We start from the raw sequence: 15,673 nt of genomic DNA on the forward strand, positions 1-15,673 counted from the left end.
AGGGGTTCTCCTCCTTCTCTTCCTTCCGCCTAGAATATTCTTCCCTTAGAGAGTCAGATGTCTACAGGTCTTTACTCAAAAGTCACTCTCTCAACGAGGCCCTCCTGGGCCTCACTATCTAAAATTTCAACCCAGGGAATTCCCTGGCAGTCCAGTGTTTAGGACTCTATGCTCTCATTGCCGAGGGCCTGGGTTCAAACCCTAGTCAGGGAACTAAGATCCCGCAAGCCATGTGGCGCAGCCCCAAAATAAAAATTAAACAATTAAAAATTTTAAAAAATAAAATTTCAACCCAATGTCCCCACTCTCAGTGCTTGTTATTGTCCCCTCCCTGCGACACTTTTTCTTCTTAGACTTAGTCTCTGTCACTACCTAACATAACATTTTTTACTTATTCATCTTATTTATTGTCTGTCTCCCTGCCAGCTTATAAATTCCATGAAGACAGGGATTTTTTTTTTCCTTTCATTCACTGCTGTTTCCCTAATGCTGGTCACATAATAGGCACTCAATGCCCTTTTGTTAAATGTTGCTGAAGTTCCTTCAGGCACAGTTGAAATTATAAGCTTTTGACATAAGAGGATAGCGAAACTGTTTTCTATTTATAAACTTGTGAGTTATTCAGCCAGTCCTAGTTAATAGTTCTGAAATCAATTTTAATTATTTGACAACACGATACACCAAGCTGAGGTATTTATATTTTCTGTTTATCCCACTTTCTGGAACATTTGATAGCAGCTTTCTACCACAAAAACATTTTTAGATTAAAATGACTTTGCCCCCTATGGTTATCTGTGGGCACTGGTAACAAATTGTTTGCTAGCGCTAAGTGAGCCAGTGCTGATTGGCCATTGGGGACTCTAACAAACTTTAAATTTCAGCAGAATGCCCAGACACCGTTAATTCTGCAGAAGAACCCAGGTGTTCTGAAGGTCAAAGGCCCCCAGGTAATTTGGCTCTCTTGATGTTCTCGATAACAACTTTATAACATAGTTCCCATTTGTAGGATGCGTGCTGTCCAGGTAGGGAGCTGGCTTTTGAAAATGAATGCATATTGAAAGTGTTCTCTACTGAGCACACCTGTGTACTATGTAGTGCTTTGTTTTAGAAAGAGAAAGTGTGTTACCAGCTCTAGAAATGATCGACTGAACTTGGTGGTTTGGTAGAAGCTTTCCCTCTGATTTGACTACCAACATTATCAAGCGCCACAGTAGCTCAAAGACTTCAATTTTACTCCACACCTTTGCTTATAGGACAGAATAAGGATAATATGATCAGACTTATACTTTCAAACCTCATCTGTACTGATATTTCTAGTGATCAGCATTGTCATTTGATACTTGACTTGTACTGTCCTAACCTCTAAAATGCTTGGAAGCTAAATTATAGCTAGGATTAAGGTCCTTAAAATTGTATTAATTTAGAAGAGAATAGCCCAGGATTTTAGAATACATTTAAAAGTTATATTTGTTTCTCCAAATAAAAGCTATTACCTTGAACTGGTTAAAGATTGCAACAGTATTTAGATTATTTTTCCTGTTAAAAGTACTTTTCTCTCAAGTAATATCAAAGAGTGGTGTAAATTTTTACTTCTCATATTGGTTGCTATATGTCTGTGTGGTAGTTAGTAAAATACTTAATATCAAAACCAACAGATCAGTCATCCAAAATCATGTTGACTTTCTTTTTCAATCTAATGGCTACTTGACTTAAGTGAACTCACTAGATCCTCTTAGCATATAAACAGGTACCTTTATCCATAAGAAAATGTTAGTGTTTTAAACATCGTTTTGTGGATCCCAGTAAAATACTATGATTTGCTTTACATCAACTACATGTAGATTTTTCTGTAATAAGATAAAAGAGTAGAAACTTATTCAAGGTGCTGTAGAGTCTGGCGTTAGAGCTACATTGGCTGGATGCTAATCCCAGTTCTGCCCCTGAACACCTGGGAATTCTGGGACAAGTTACTTGACTTTGTGTCTATTTCCTAATCTGTAAAACAGGACTAGTAATGCCACCTAACTCCACAGGGTTACTGTGAAGCTCAATTAATTGAATATATGTCAAATTTTTAGAACAGTGCTTGGCCCATTTTAGTTTTCAATAATGTTAGCTATTAATATAACTATTACATAAATTGTTTTGGTCTCCAGCCCACAGGTGGCTTCCACCTCATATACCTTGCTAACGAGTACGAGGATATATATTCAGGCACGGGGCTGGTGGTGAACAAGATTTCATTCCTCACAGTAAAGCCTGCCACCCTGGCAGATTCATTTAGAGTCTGTTATGAGTTGCTATACTAACTTAATGTTATTCTTTTTTTTTTTAACTGTTTATTTTTTTAATGACAAAAGCTAACCTTTATTGAGCACTTACTATGTGCCCGGCTCTGTGTAAAGAACTAAGAATTTTTTCATCAGATACAAGTATAAGTATTATTCAGATCTTACAAATGAGGTAACCAAAGTTTAGAGAGTTTAAATGACTTGCCCAGGGTCCCTTGGTTATTAAATAACAGAGCCAAGAACTCAAACCCAGATCTAACTTTAAAACCTATTTCTTAACAATTTTGCTTTACTTCCTCTCTAAGAGATAGAATTCTGGGTTGACCACTGCTACCATCACACAGGTCCCTGAGGAAGTAGAATATATTTATAAAGGACTGAAAGAAAAGAATGGTCATTTAAAACCCTTTTTTCTCTCTCTCGTTCAAATTACATCATTTCTATTGATCTACCTTAAAGTTTATTGACTCTTTGCTTAATGTTATTCTGAATTATATAAATAATTCAATTAAATGGTCTCTCTCTAAAGATAAAAGGGAAAAGTTTGGGCTGACAATAGAGCAAATAAATATGTCTATGAACTCCGTTTCTATCCAACTTCATTGTTTTCATAATATTGGACAATTTTCATTTTCACATTGGAATAATTAGACATATGAAAGCTCAGATTAAAGTTTCTACACTTGGATATAAATTATATGTAGTTTTTTTTAAACAAGAGGAAATGGACTGCTAAGGGGAAGGAGGTTTGTATAGACTTTTCTGTTTTATTTATTATTATGGCTGCAGTTCATAACTGGCAATGCTTTAGGGTAAAATATTATTGTCTTTTTACAGAGATTCTCAAAGATGCGAATCATCTGTTTGGGACTGCTCCTTTTCAGTCTGACCCTGGCAGCACCAGTAAGCATTTACAGATTCAGTTATGCATCATATAATCTCTTGCTCTCTTCTTCTATTTTTCTTTTAAGCGATGTCTTTTGAAATTAGTAGCACTTACCTTGTTCAGTTACAATAAAGTACCACACAAAGAGGACCCATCCAACCCTTGACACAAATGTCTGTCACCCAGACATTGAAGCCCTCAACGAACATGTGAGAAGAATTACAAGATGGCTACATGTTGCCTTTGGAGAAATGCCAGTGAAAATATTTTTGAGAAAACCAATAGCCAGCCACAGTGTTTCAATCAGCTAATGCTAGTGAGTAAATATATCCAAATTATAACCTGTCAAAAGAATTTCTCAATATTTTACCAAAAACGGAGAGAATTTGACTTGAATGCTCCATGACTAAGCAACCAGACTTTATAGCTACACGATAACATGAAGGGACCAGACCTTTCCTGTAGTTCTTGCAACACTGGGAGATCCTGCTGGTGATTTTGTCTTCATCAGCGAGGTTAAAGATGGGAAGAAGTCCCCCTCAGCTTAACCCAGATCAAGCTCCAATTTCCTTTTGTGTCTTCTCTTGCCTCTGATTCACCCAGATGAGTGCTCAGGATGTGACGAAGTCATCTTGTGAAAATGCTGAGTGCTACAGATATTTTCTGCAAAGGAGACACAGTGCTAATTAGATAGTGTCTGGAAAACATCCTAACTTCTCGGAGTAACCTTTTCAGTTGGAAAAGCGTGGAAGCGAGTGGTCATTCTGTTGTCAGGAGAACTTACACATAGGTCCTGAGCGAGTGGGCAACCAACTGGGAAATGCACTGACGGGCACGAGCTGTGCCAACCGGCGAGGAGAGCCGGAGCTGAGGAAGGCGTGTCCCCTTTCAGCACACATGCTCTAGCAGTCCTCTAGGGGACGTACTGCTTAAAATAGACATCTGCCAGGCCCGATGCACACGACTGACTTTGCTCAGTCGGGGCCACAGAGGCACGGGCTTAGGCATAAGGAGGATGGCGTGGGCCCCGCTGACCCAGCTCATCCCACCAGCCGAGGACGAGCCTGTTTTGAGCACCACGTTCCGAAGAACAGCTGCAGTGGCATCTCCGACCATCTTCCAAGAAATGTGCTGTGTCAACACCAACCCAGTGACCACCGGCCAAGAGAGGATGCCTGGCTTCCCTGGTGGCGCAGTGGTTGAGAGTCCGCCTGCCGATGCAGGGGACACGGGTTCGTGCCCCGGTCCGGGAAGATCCCACATGCCGCGGAGCGGCAGGGCCCGTGAGCCATGGCCGCTGAGCCTGCGCGTCTGGAGCCTGTGCTCCGCAACGGGAGAGGCCACAACAGTGAGAGGCCCGCGTACCGCAAAAAAAAAAAAAAAAAAAAAAAGAGAGGATGCCAGTCTTCTTCGACCGAGGGAAACAATGCCGTCTCCATTTCAGGGCCACGTTCAAGGGCAGGAGAGCTGCCAAGTGGGTGTGAAGGGTGGCGGGCGGGGAAGGAGGGGGGCAGATTTCAAATGAAAGAGGTTCGGCAAGGACACAGAGACAAACTTGGAATGACGAAGGGCTAACTGTAATGTTTTCTTTCAGATATGGATTCTATCTGAGTAATTATCTAAGGTACTTAATGACAGATTGGTGGTATCAGAAATTAGTATGTACTAAGCCACTTACATATGTTCTGGAATCATAATCAAAATTCAAACTCTAGGGGAGGAAAAGGTTTTCCTCAACCCTCTTTGGGTCCCTGGCTGGGTTTGAAAATTCAACTGAGAAAGACAGATTAATAGGAGAAGAGCACACAAATTTTATTAGTTTTACATGTACATGAAAGCCCTTCACAAGAGAATGAGGACCCAAAGAAGTGACCAGAGCAGGAAGCTTTTATACCTTTTAGACAAAGAAACAATACATTTGTGAAGAATTGGCAAGATAAAGGGGCTAGGGGAAGTCCAAGTAGGACTACGGAGTACTTCTCTTCCCTAACTAGGAAGATTAGGATTAGTTTAACAAGATTTGTTTGCAGATTCTTCTGTGCCATCTCTGGACTGATAAGAGTTTGTCTCTAGTAAAAGGAGAATTTATTTCCTGCCTTTAGGCAGAAAAGGGGAAGGTTTTTCCACATGTTCTACTTCTTAATTGCCTTCAGCTCAAAATAATTTTTATGTCAAAAAGACATATTTAAGGGTGGCATTCTTGTTTCCTTAAAAAACAAAACTTTAAGTGCAAGAATATAAAAGATGATTGTTGGGCCATGCAATTCAATTAATATTCATTGATATGCAATTAGACTATAAAGACTTTATTATGTTACCTTGTTGTAAGTTCATGATTTATTATCGTGAACTGTATTAAACATACCATCAAGTATGTTTTTAATACATGTTGTGTGTGTGTTCTGTAAGAAAATACCGAATACCCCAAACTGTCATTTCTCTCTTTTGCTTAATATCTACCCATCTCGTTTTTTATATTTTCTCTTTCCTATACCCCCATTTCCAGAACTATTTTAACTGTTTTGATATTTCTGAGGAGTTATGCAATGCTCTAAATTTATATGCACAAGATCACACAAGAACCGACATCAGCAGAGGGCAATAAAGGGTAGAATTATAAAATATGCAGTTAGGGGAGAAAAATTATTGTGGAATTGAAAACAAGTCATTTTCTAGGGCTTCCCTGGTGGCGCAGTGGTTGAGAGTCCGCCTGCCGATGCAGGGGACACGGGTTCGTGCCCCGGTCCAGGAAGATCCCACGTGCCGCGGAACGGCTGGGCACGTAAGCCACGGCCACTGAGCCTGCGCGTCCGGAGCCTGTGCTCCGCAACGGGAGAGGCCACAGCAGTGAGAGGCCCGCGTACCGCAAAAAAAAAAAAAAAAAAAAAAAGAAGTAGTTTTCTTGGTCTTGATGTTAGGTAAAATTCTGGATTTTTAATAGTGGAAGTAATGGAAAGTTTAATGGTTTATAGTGTCATTCTGTATCTCACATTCTATAATACACAACCTTTCAAAATGTCATTTTCCCTTTTCCTGAAAGAAAAAACTGCCCAGGTAACTGGCAACAATGCAGCGCCATCCTCAGGTGGTTTCCTTCCCCTTAGGTGCAGGGCTATGGTTTCACTCTTGCTGGACCATCTTACCTTAACTGGAATAGCAATGACTGAACTTATACAATCAACGCACATGCAATCCACATCACTCAACTCTGATTTTGGTTCACTGATACTAAACACTCCCAGTGTGCCAGGGAAAGCTTTTTCAGTGGATACCAATGACATCTAAGCTTTTTCACCTGGAGTGCCACCCCTCCCAACTCAGCTGTTCTCCCACACTTGAACGTGGTTCCGTAGTGGAGCCGGCACTATCTCCCCCTGGGGGAGGAAGGTTGGCATCCTCCTTCAATACAGAAACAAATGTGATGTGTGTGCCCATCGTCTTTGAGTCAGAATGATTTTCCACATTGAATAATACGCCCCAGTGAGAGAATAAGAAAGGAAACATTCACTGTTTGAAGAAATGAAAGAAAGAAGTGTTTAGTGAAGTTTTATTTCTTGTTTCCTTTCAGACATTGCAACCACAGGCTGAGAAAATGAAGCAAGACTCTGTGGAAGAACAGAGGGTAAACAGAATTATTCTTCTCAAATACACCCCTTTCAACTCTGTAAAGAGAAAAGTCAATAAGAGGAAATTTTTAACTGTCAAAATATTCTTGTGTACCTAGAATGGAAATGGAAAAATTATACAGCATAATTTTGGCACTTTAATTCACACAATGTGTGATAGAAAAGAGAAAAGCCTTCTGAATGGGAATTCTTTCTCTTCAATGATTTCTTCCTTCAGAGGATGAATAAAAGTTCTGGGATATTGTTATTAGCAAACAATATTTTCCCACACATGTACGTGAGAACAGAGAGATAAATGAGGGAGAAAACAAAGGGAAGTGAGTTAACAAGTCTTCATGGGGAAATTCCATGTACATGGAGTTAGTTTTCCAGATGCAACCAGAAAGTTAAATAAGTACCTTCAGCTTTTCGTGTCACCAAATTGCAACTTACTTCTGCCTACCATGGTTTCTTCTTGCAGTCTCAGAAAATTCTGTTCTAAAAACTAACAATCTTCCGCTCTCTATCTCAGCTGAAAACTGCAAAGGCAAAAACCACAAGCTTAGGAGCCTGAATGTTCATGCTGGGAGTTTTGCCAATTTGCCACCAGCATGAATACTGTAAAATCTGCCTTTCACCTCGTCCCTCTGCCTCCTCCTACCTGAAAATATGTCCAAGTGCTCCATTTCCATTGAAATTTGGTAATAAGATTGATACACCCTGGGGGAGAGAACTGTTTGACAGTCGTCCCCAGGGAAAACAGACTTAGAGATAGAAAAGAAAGGAACAAGCTGCTCTTTTCAGGAGCCGGCTGACACACGCCGTCCTGCGGTTATCAGATGTACCACCACTTGTTAGATGCAGAAATAGACTTGACCCAAGTTAAAAATACCTTGTACTATCAAAAAGAGAGCCAGAAAACTTCTTCGTAAGAGAAAAACCCACCTTAATATAATGTTGTGTTTTGTAGATAATGTACAAGGGCCACCATGAGAAACATGGGTATTATCTTTTTAAGTATGTTTATACCTCGTCTGGGAGGAAGAATCAAACTGATGTGAAGGTAAGCAGAATCCTAGGGATTTTATCATGATCCAAACTCTGGACAAACATTAGGCGAAACTGTAGGGAAGACAAAGTTGACTTTTGCCTTCTCTGGGGTTTCTGTCTACGGCTGGTGCCTTTATATTCTTCCCACGGTCCCAGGCTCCTGGAGCATCTCTGCTGTGGAACTCTGTGTCCCAGTGTCTTCCTGACACAGATGGGCTACCGCATGCCCTGGCCCAAACCCTGCCCTGCTTCAGGACCTGCCACAGCAGATGTGGTGCTGGTGGATACTGGACACCCATTGAGTTTTTCATGTTATTGCTTCTGAATAAAGTTTGATCCTTTGTAAGGAGGTTTTCTGGACATATTCTACCATATGCTCTAATGGGGCAGGGGGGAATGGATTAGAAAGAAATCATTTTGGCCTAAAAAGTGGCACCTTTTAGTGTCCCTTAAATTCATTCCACAGATGATGCCATCTGTGTCAGGATGCTTGGAAGAGAAAGAATAAGGGCATTGTCACTGGAATAAAACAATAATTCTTTTCACTCAGTCCTTTCTTGCAGACTCACTGGCCACAGAGCTAGAAACAGTTTAAAATGCCATCAGCAAAAGGACTATTTACTTTCTTCAAATCTGGCCTCACTCCCCATGAAAGTAGTAGCTTCCCTTCAGAATGTTATTCTGTTCTGCTCAATATTCTTTATACGCATCTCGAAGACTTAGCACCTCTAGCTAGCTGCCTTTTAAACTTATTGGTTGTAACAAATCCATGCTGAGAGCTTCCTATTGTGCAAGATATTATGAGAGATAAAATGATTGAGAAAACTTAACTCTTTCTCTACAGGATTTTGGAGCTAGAAAAGAAACAAAAGGTGCTTACAAAAATTATTATAACCCGAGACAGAACGTGCAAAGTGCTCTGTGAGTGGTACCCGAAAAATCATGCTTCAGGGCTTGGAGTAGAAAAGATTAGTTCCTAGTGTGGTGCTCAGGGAAAGCTACGTAATGGAAATAAGCGAACTGGACCTTGGAGGATGAGTAGGGTTTGAGCAAACATTTGTGTGGGAGAGACTGTTCTCCATGAAAAGAATAATATGAGGTAAGGCATGGAGACAGAAAAGCAGATGAGCCAACTGACTGTACGACCATCATACAGTAAACGGTGCCACAGGAAGTCATTTAACATAAGCAGTGCAAAAATGATCGACCATCGCACATCACAATTTAAAAGTTGTTTTGTGTTTTATTTATAAAACTTTTCAGTCTTTAAAGAAAGGTACACCATTAGTGTACACGTTACTGTTTTAAAAGCAGTAAAAACACCAAATATAAAACAAAACTTCCCACTTCAGAACAGGAAGGGGAAAAAATTAAGAAGGGATTATTATAATGCACCTGTTTAACTCAAAAGTGTATATTAGCAGTGAGCAAATGAACTTACTTGCAAAGGAAAATACAAATGTCTGTGTAAAAATTTCCCAGATGGAATGCCTTAAAATAGGTCAAATGTTTAAAATACTTTTTATTCAGAAATAATTCACTCTAACGTTTTTTTCTATTATACTTTTCCTCATGAGAAAACCTTATCTATTTTCAGAATATACCTGCCAATATAAAAGATTAGTGAATAATGATAACTCCCCCCAAATAAGTCATTTCAAATTATATCTTAAAAATACTACACTTTGGGGCTTCCCTGGTGGCGCAGTGGTTGAGAGTCCGCCTGCCGATACAGGGGACACGGGTTCATGCCCCGGTCCGGGAGGATCCCACATGCCGTGGAGCGGCTGGGCCCGTGAGCCATGGCCGCTGAGCCTGTGCGTCCGGAGCCTGTACTCCACAATGGGAGAGGCCACAACGGTGAGAGGCCCGCGGACCGCCAAAGGAAAAAAAAAAAAAAAAAACTACACTTTGGAACTTTTGTATACTGCATGTGAGGCAGCTTTGTAAGAATAGAGGGTACTTCTGTAAACCATTTTTATCTTGAGGTTCAAGTGTGAGCTGAGTCAACAATTCCCCACAGCTTCCAACATTAATAAGATTTATGTATAAAAGCAGGCAGTCTTCCAAGTAGAACAGTACTCCTATTTGAGGATGGATCTGAACATAGTGACCTAATAAGAGCCTCTGCACATGTCAACCTGGAGAAGAGAAAGCACCCAGTGAATATGGAGAAAACCTGGACTTTCCTGGAAGGGTTTTATGTGAAAGAGGAAATAACCTTAAGGACTGCTGCATCAGGAAAAAAAGGGATACTAGTTACTAGCTGCAGGTTTAAAAAAACTTGAAAAAATTAGAACATCCATAAATGAAAAGATCTGACATGAAAAGTAACAAGCAATTAGCTCATAAAATGTTCAAGGATGTTCAAGTTGACCACAGGTCATAGAAACTGGAAAGGACGTGGGCTGGGAGGCTGTGACACCCAATTCAGTCTCTAACTGGATGTTGTTTTTTGAGCTTAGGTTCTATATGCCATCGACGTCAACACGTCTAATATTAAAGTTATCTTTTTCTCTTGTCTTCACTTTTTCATGTCAACGTTCTAGGTATTAACCCTTCTTCTATTTGGGCACCAGTAGACGATTTTTCTTTGTGACATTTTTCTTTGGCATAGTCCTAATCCAAGCGACTACATCTCATTCCTGGACACTGTAGCATCCTCCTGACTGTCCTTTCTTACCACAATTCCTCCTAAACCTCTGATTTTTATTTCGTTAATCTCTTGATCATGCACTTTCACTAGCTCTTCATCCCTTGCAAAATAAAACCAAATTCTTATGCCTGGACTCCCAGGTTCTACAAAGCTCTGACCCTCTGTCTGTGCAGACCCTGATTGAATACAAGGTCTCTGTCACAGCACCTCACGCCCACCCTCCATACCCCTGCAGGACTGCTGCCTCTGCCATTCAATAAATCATCAGGTATTGCTTAGAACATGTAGCGCCCAGCCCAACTTCTTACATGTCCCAGTTCCTCAAGAAATATCTCTTATTTTGATCTCATGTTACCCGCCAGTTCAGAGGTCTATGTAGTGGTGTTGTAAATTTCAGCTCACCCTACAAGTCTGTGGTGGAGAGAAAGTATGGTATTTATTCTGTCTATAATTGTTCTGTTGCTCAAGAGCTCCTACCCGTGGGCTAATGAAAGGGTAGGGAGTGTGCAGAAATTAATTTAAATTCAACCTGTTTAAACTTAAGGTTATCTACTCATGGAAATAGTTCTTTAAGGAAGCCCTTCAGTCCCTTTTGGATAAAAATGCTCAGATGCTCCTTCTTCCCCTAAGACGGCGTGCAAGCACGTGAGGGAGTTGGGGGTGGCCTACACCGTCCAGCCTATACCATATACCATATGCACACACACGGCTCAAGCCACAGTGGAGAGGAAGACGTGGGATCCTCGGACATGGACGGGACAATGTTGCTCGACCCCTTGCGTACTGCTTGCCCTGCTGGTGCCCTAAGATGAAGCCGCTGGCTACAGTAGCTTAGGACCAAACAGTACAGCCTTGGGGCAGCGCTGATTCAGGCTCTCCTGGCTCTCACGGACAATGTAGACCCCTCTTTGTTCGCGTATGACTCACATTTGTTCCTAGTATATATGCTCCATCGACTTTGCTCCTTCTAGAGCCACTTCACTCCCTCTGGAAAGCTCCTAACCATCCTCAGATGCTTCCATATCTAGCCTGTGCCACAGAGAAACAGTGAGTGCTGTGGGCAAAATCAATCTCAGCCCCTCCTTCTTCTTGACCACATTGTTCAAGCTTCTTGCACCTTGGCTGTACCTCGAGTTGGTAAGGTGCAGCCTATGAAGCAGCATTTTACAGACCTTCCCCCCCCAAAAAAAGGACAAATTGAGATACAGGCATAAACACTCTACCCTTCTGCTCCACTTTCTCTTTTTCATCCCATTATTGTCTCAGGGACTTTTCTCATCCGGACCTCATTACTTAAACTTAGGATCCAGAAGAGTGGTTCTCCAAAGGTGGTCGCAGACCAGCAGCACCAGCATTAGCTGGGAACTTGTCATACATGCAGATTCCAGAGCCCCACGCCAAGCCCACTGAATCAGAAACTCTGGCCGTTGGGTCCAACAGTCTTCATTTTAGTAAGCCTTCCGAATAGTTAGGAGAAATGCTAAATTTGAGAACTACTGACCCAGACTATCAAATCTGGTTTACTACATGACAAAAGAGGGAAAAAATAAAATTAATGAATCCTTTTTCAGACAAAAGCTAGGGTGGCCAACACCTGCTGCAAAATATTTTCTTTGGATGTCAGAACCTAGATTCTTCTATTTGTATATTTTCTGTTGAGGAAAAAGAGAAGAGGAAAAGATTTATACCTTTGAAGACCAGGGTGAAAGCAAAGAGACAGAATGGGAGTGGGGGGAGGGAGAGAGAGAGAGAGAGAATGAGAGCAAGAAAAATCATGTTTGAAAGACGAACTTCATTTCACTTGCAATGTGTCACTAGTCACGAGATGAGGACCACACTGTCCTCTTTAAAATCAGGTCCTCCTTTAAAATCAGGCCCTAATCTATATTTCCAAACTTATTTCTCTTATTTGGATTCTCTTCTGTATTATTCTCTTAGGATTTCTCTACTCCAGCCTTATAATGTTATTCATATTATCTTTCAAATGTTTCCTGTTTCCAAATATGTGAATATACCACTTACTCTTAAGATGTTCTCACCATTTTCCTTACATGTATTTGAATCTTACCCACTCTTCAAGCCTTTCTCATCCTTCTTTTTCCGTGAAACCTGCTTTGGCCGTTCCAGAATTATCTCTACCAACAAATCTCTATTGAGTTAAAAGACTCTTTTTATTAAGTATCTGGCGGGGTTTTAAAATTTATTATTATTGCCTAAGAATTATTAAATTTTAAAAGTTTAACATAAAATAACCACTTTATGTTGAAAATTACACTTTAGCAGGAAGAAAAGAACAAAGACAATATTGCTCTTCCCCATTCTGGCCAGAGAAGACATCAAGAGCCATTGCCTCAAGAAAACATTGTCCAAGAAAAAGAGAAAGACGTGTCCCTCCCTGGAACCAATGAAAATAACAAAAGCACTAAATCTCAAAATCTTCTGGAAGATAGACAGACAATGAATAAAGACTACAGGATTAGTAACAAAGAAAATGCCCACAATGACCTGAAGACGTCCATTTATCCTGAATCGACTGGGAGTCGTGGGACTGAGGATGGAGACAATGCCCTTAGCAAGCTACATGACCAAGAAGAATACGGCAAAGCTCTCATCAGAAATAACATGCACCACATAATGGAGCCAGGGGCTGTGACTGAACTCTTGAGGGAAGAAAACAAAGAGAACAAAGCCCGGAATGTTTTAAGCAAAGTTCCAGCAGGTGCCAATTATGCTAAAGCCCCCTCAAAAATTAAGAAGAATCATCAAAGAGATTCCCAAGCCCAGAATATTCCAGTAAAAAGCAAAAGTACCCACCGTATCCAACACAACATGGACTGTCTAAAACAGCTCCCCAAAGCCAAACAGGTCTCCAGTGATTTTGAAGGCAGTGGTTATCCAGATCTCCAAGGGCAGGAAGACAGTAGCTCTCCTTTCAGTGGAGATGGTCCACCTTTTAAGGACATTTCTGGTAAAGGAGATGCTATTCGTCCTGACCGAGAAGGTACAGATATTCAAACAGAGTTTTCCAGCCCAAGTGAAGCTGAGACCATTAATCCTGATGTGAGAGGACCAGGTTATAATGAGATCCCAGAGAAAGAAGGGAATGGTGGAAATACCATTGGAACCAGGGATGAAACAGCCCAAAAGGCAAATGCTGCTGATGTAAGCCTGGTGGAGGGCAACAACATCATAGGTAGCACCGATTTTAAGAAACTTTCTGGAGAAGAAGGAAGCAGAGTGGATGGCGGCAGCCAAAATGCTCGTCAAGGAGAAATAGAGTTTCATTACCCTCACGCACCCACAGAAGACAAAAGAAAAGATGGCGGTAGTGATGGAGCTGAAAGTACTAATGAAATTCCGAAAAATGGCAAAGGTAGTAGTAGAAAAGATACAGAACATTCTAAAAGGAATCAAGTGACCTCAAATGAAAAACAAAGATTTCCGAGTAAGGGCAAAGGTCAGGGCCAGTTCATTCCTTCTCGTGGTCTTGATAATGAAATTAAAAATGAAATAGGTTCCCATAATGGCCCCAATAATGAAGGGACCGTAATAACACACAGCAGGAAAAATTATTCTGTGCCCCACAGACGAAATAATTCTATGCAGAACAAGGGTGTGTCACAAAGCAAAGGTTCCTGGGGTTACAGAAAGCCCCATTCCAATAGGAGGTTTCGCTCCCCTAAAAAGCATGACAGTAGTGAATCATCAGACAGTGGCAGTTCCAGTGACAGCGATGGTGACTAGAAATTCCCAGCGGGATAAAGATTTGATACTTGGTCAACTGTGACTTAACAGTATAAAGGGGAGCCACCTGACAGCAGACCAGACGGACAGAGCCAGGAATTGAATAAGCCAAGAGACCTCGCCTCCCGGGGAGAACTGTTGCTATTTTAATGGTCACAGTATGAAATCCTATTCAAAGTTATGATGCTTTATGAAATCCTATTCAAAGTTATGATGCTTTTTTAAGGAAAAAGAATTCATTAAGGATTCATGGAATAGGTAATATTTGAATAGATATCATTTAAAAATAGGTTGTGTCACAAAACCCTTCCTTTGTTGTTTGCGCTGTAGACATGAAAAACAATCTCTCTCATATGATAATCTGTAATTAAATGATCTATAAGGAAGTCTGCTGTCTGTGGTGCTTCATTTCAGACACAACAAGATTAGTTCTGCCTCTGGCAAAGGCAGTGCTATGAAATTAATCCACTGGGTAAAGCTTGAGAGCCTCCCTACATCCCACTCTGCTCCAGCCAGTAGTTCCTTTTGCTTCTGCTCTAATAAAGATATCCTGCGTCATGTCCTTCTATGCTCTTTCCTCTGTTGCACGTTTATAACTTCTAGTAAAGCAAGTCTTTATTTCCTGAAGCAACTCTCCAGGTTATCACTTTTCTCAGTTCTACCTCCTTCTAGACAAAGAGGTGAATGGGGTGGAGGGAGGGCAACAGGGAGAATTTGAGAAGGAGAAGCTCAAGTGCAAAACCAGGACAAAAACTTACTTCGGCAGATATTACTCATCGGCTGATTCCAAATCATCTCAGCCCTATTTCTTTTTTCTGGCTTTTAGCGTAGATGCTTTTCCAGCTAATAGCCTTGTGATACCATTCTGGAAATTAACCCTAAGTCTCCTGGTCAGAGAGAGGAGTGGAGTTCTGGAAGACTTTTTGTCTTCTTGGTAAGAGAGTGTATACAGTTAATACCACCTGTCCTTTTTTTCTTACCCTATTCTTCTTTGCTTAACATCAACATGATGCCTGGAGGTGCAGCAGCCATTCTGTGACCATGAAGGAAGGGCGTGAGATAATAGGGAAAAAAAAATATATATATATATGTGTGTGTGTGTGTATACACACACACACACACACACACATGTATCTGTTCCCAGTTCCTGGCACAGAACTCCTAAAACCCTTGTAATTTCTTAAGTGATAAGAGCACTAGGACCATCTTTTGTTCTAATATTTGGTCGTTGACCCCAGTTCCTGACACAGAGTTCCTAAATCCCTTTGGATCTCCTGGGTGTTAGCAGTGTCTTTTGTTCTAATGAGGTGCCTCTGAGTGGGCACCAGAAAGACCCAGCCACGATTAGAAGCTTGAAATTTTCAACCCTACCCCCTATTCTGCAGAGAGGGGAGAGGGGCTGGAAATGAAGTTTATAGTTGATTATGCCTATGCCATGAAA

General features: G+C 41.0%; 1 protein-coding gene across 3 annotated transcripts; it reads left to right on the forward strand.

The window, feature by feature from the left end:
- The first annotated feature begins 925 nt into the window (after nucleotides 1-925).
- MEPE (matrix extracellular phosphoglycoprotein) lies at nucleotides 926-14,618 on the forward strand. 3 transcript variants are annotated; one of them, XM_004266140.3, is made up of 5 exons: nucleotides 926-947; nucleotides 3,129-3,194; nucleotides 6,746-6,799; nucleotides 7,753-7,845; nucleotides 12,772-14,618. In XM_004266140.3, the coding sequence occupies exons 2-5, from the start codon at nucleotides 3,141-3,143 to the stop codon at nucleotides 14,230-14,232; spliced, it is 1,662 nt and encodes a 553-aa protein (XP_004266188.2). In that variant the 5' UTR covers nucleotides 926-947; nucleotides 3,129-3,140; the 3' UTR covers nucleotides 14,233-14,618. The 3 variants fall into 3 exon arrangements, with proteins under 3 accessions (XP_004266188.2, XP_004266187.2, XP_004266189.2); XM_004266139.2 differs by lacking the exon at nucleotides 926-947 and having other exon boundaries at nucleotides 3,141-3,194; nucleotides 12,769-14,232; XM_004266141.2 differs by lacking the exons at nucleotides 926-947; nucleotides 7,753-7,845 and having other exon boundaries at nucleotides 3,141-3,194; nucleotides 12,769-14,232.
- The last annotated feature ends 1,055 nt before the right edge of the window (nucleotides 14,619-15,673 follow it).

This window comes from Orcinus orca, chromosome 4, assembly GCF_937001465.1.
Source record: "Orcinus orca chromosome 4, mOrcOrc1.1, whole genome shotgun sequence".
Taxonomy (NCBI): domain Eukaryota; kingdom Metazoa; phylum Chordata; class Mammalia; order Artiodactyla; family Delphinidae; genus Orcinus; species Orcinus orca.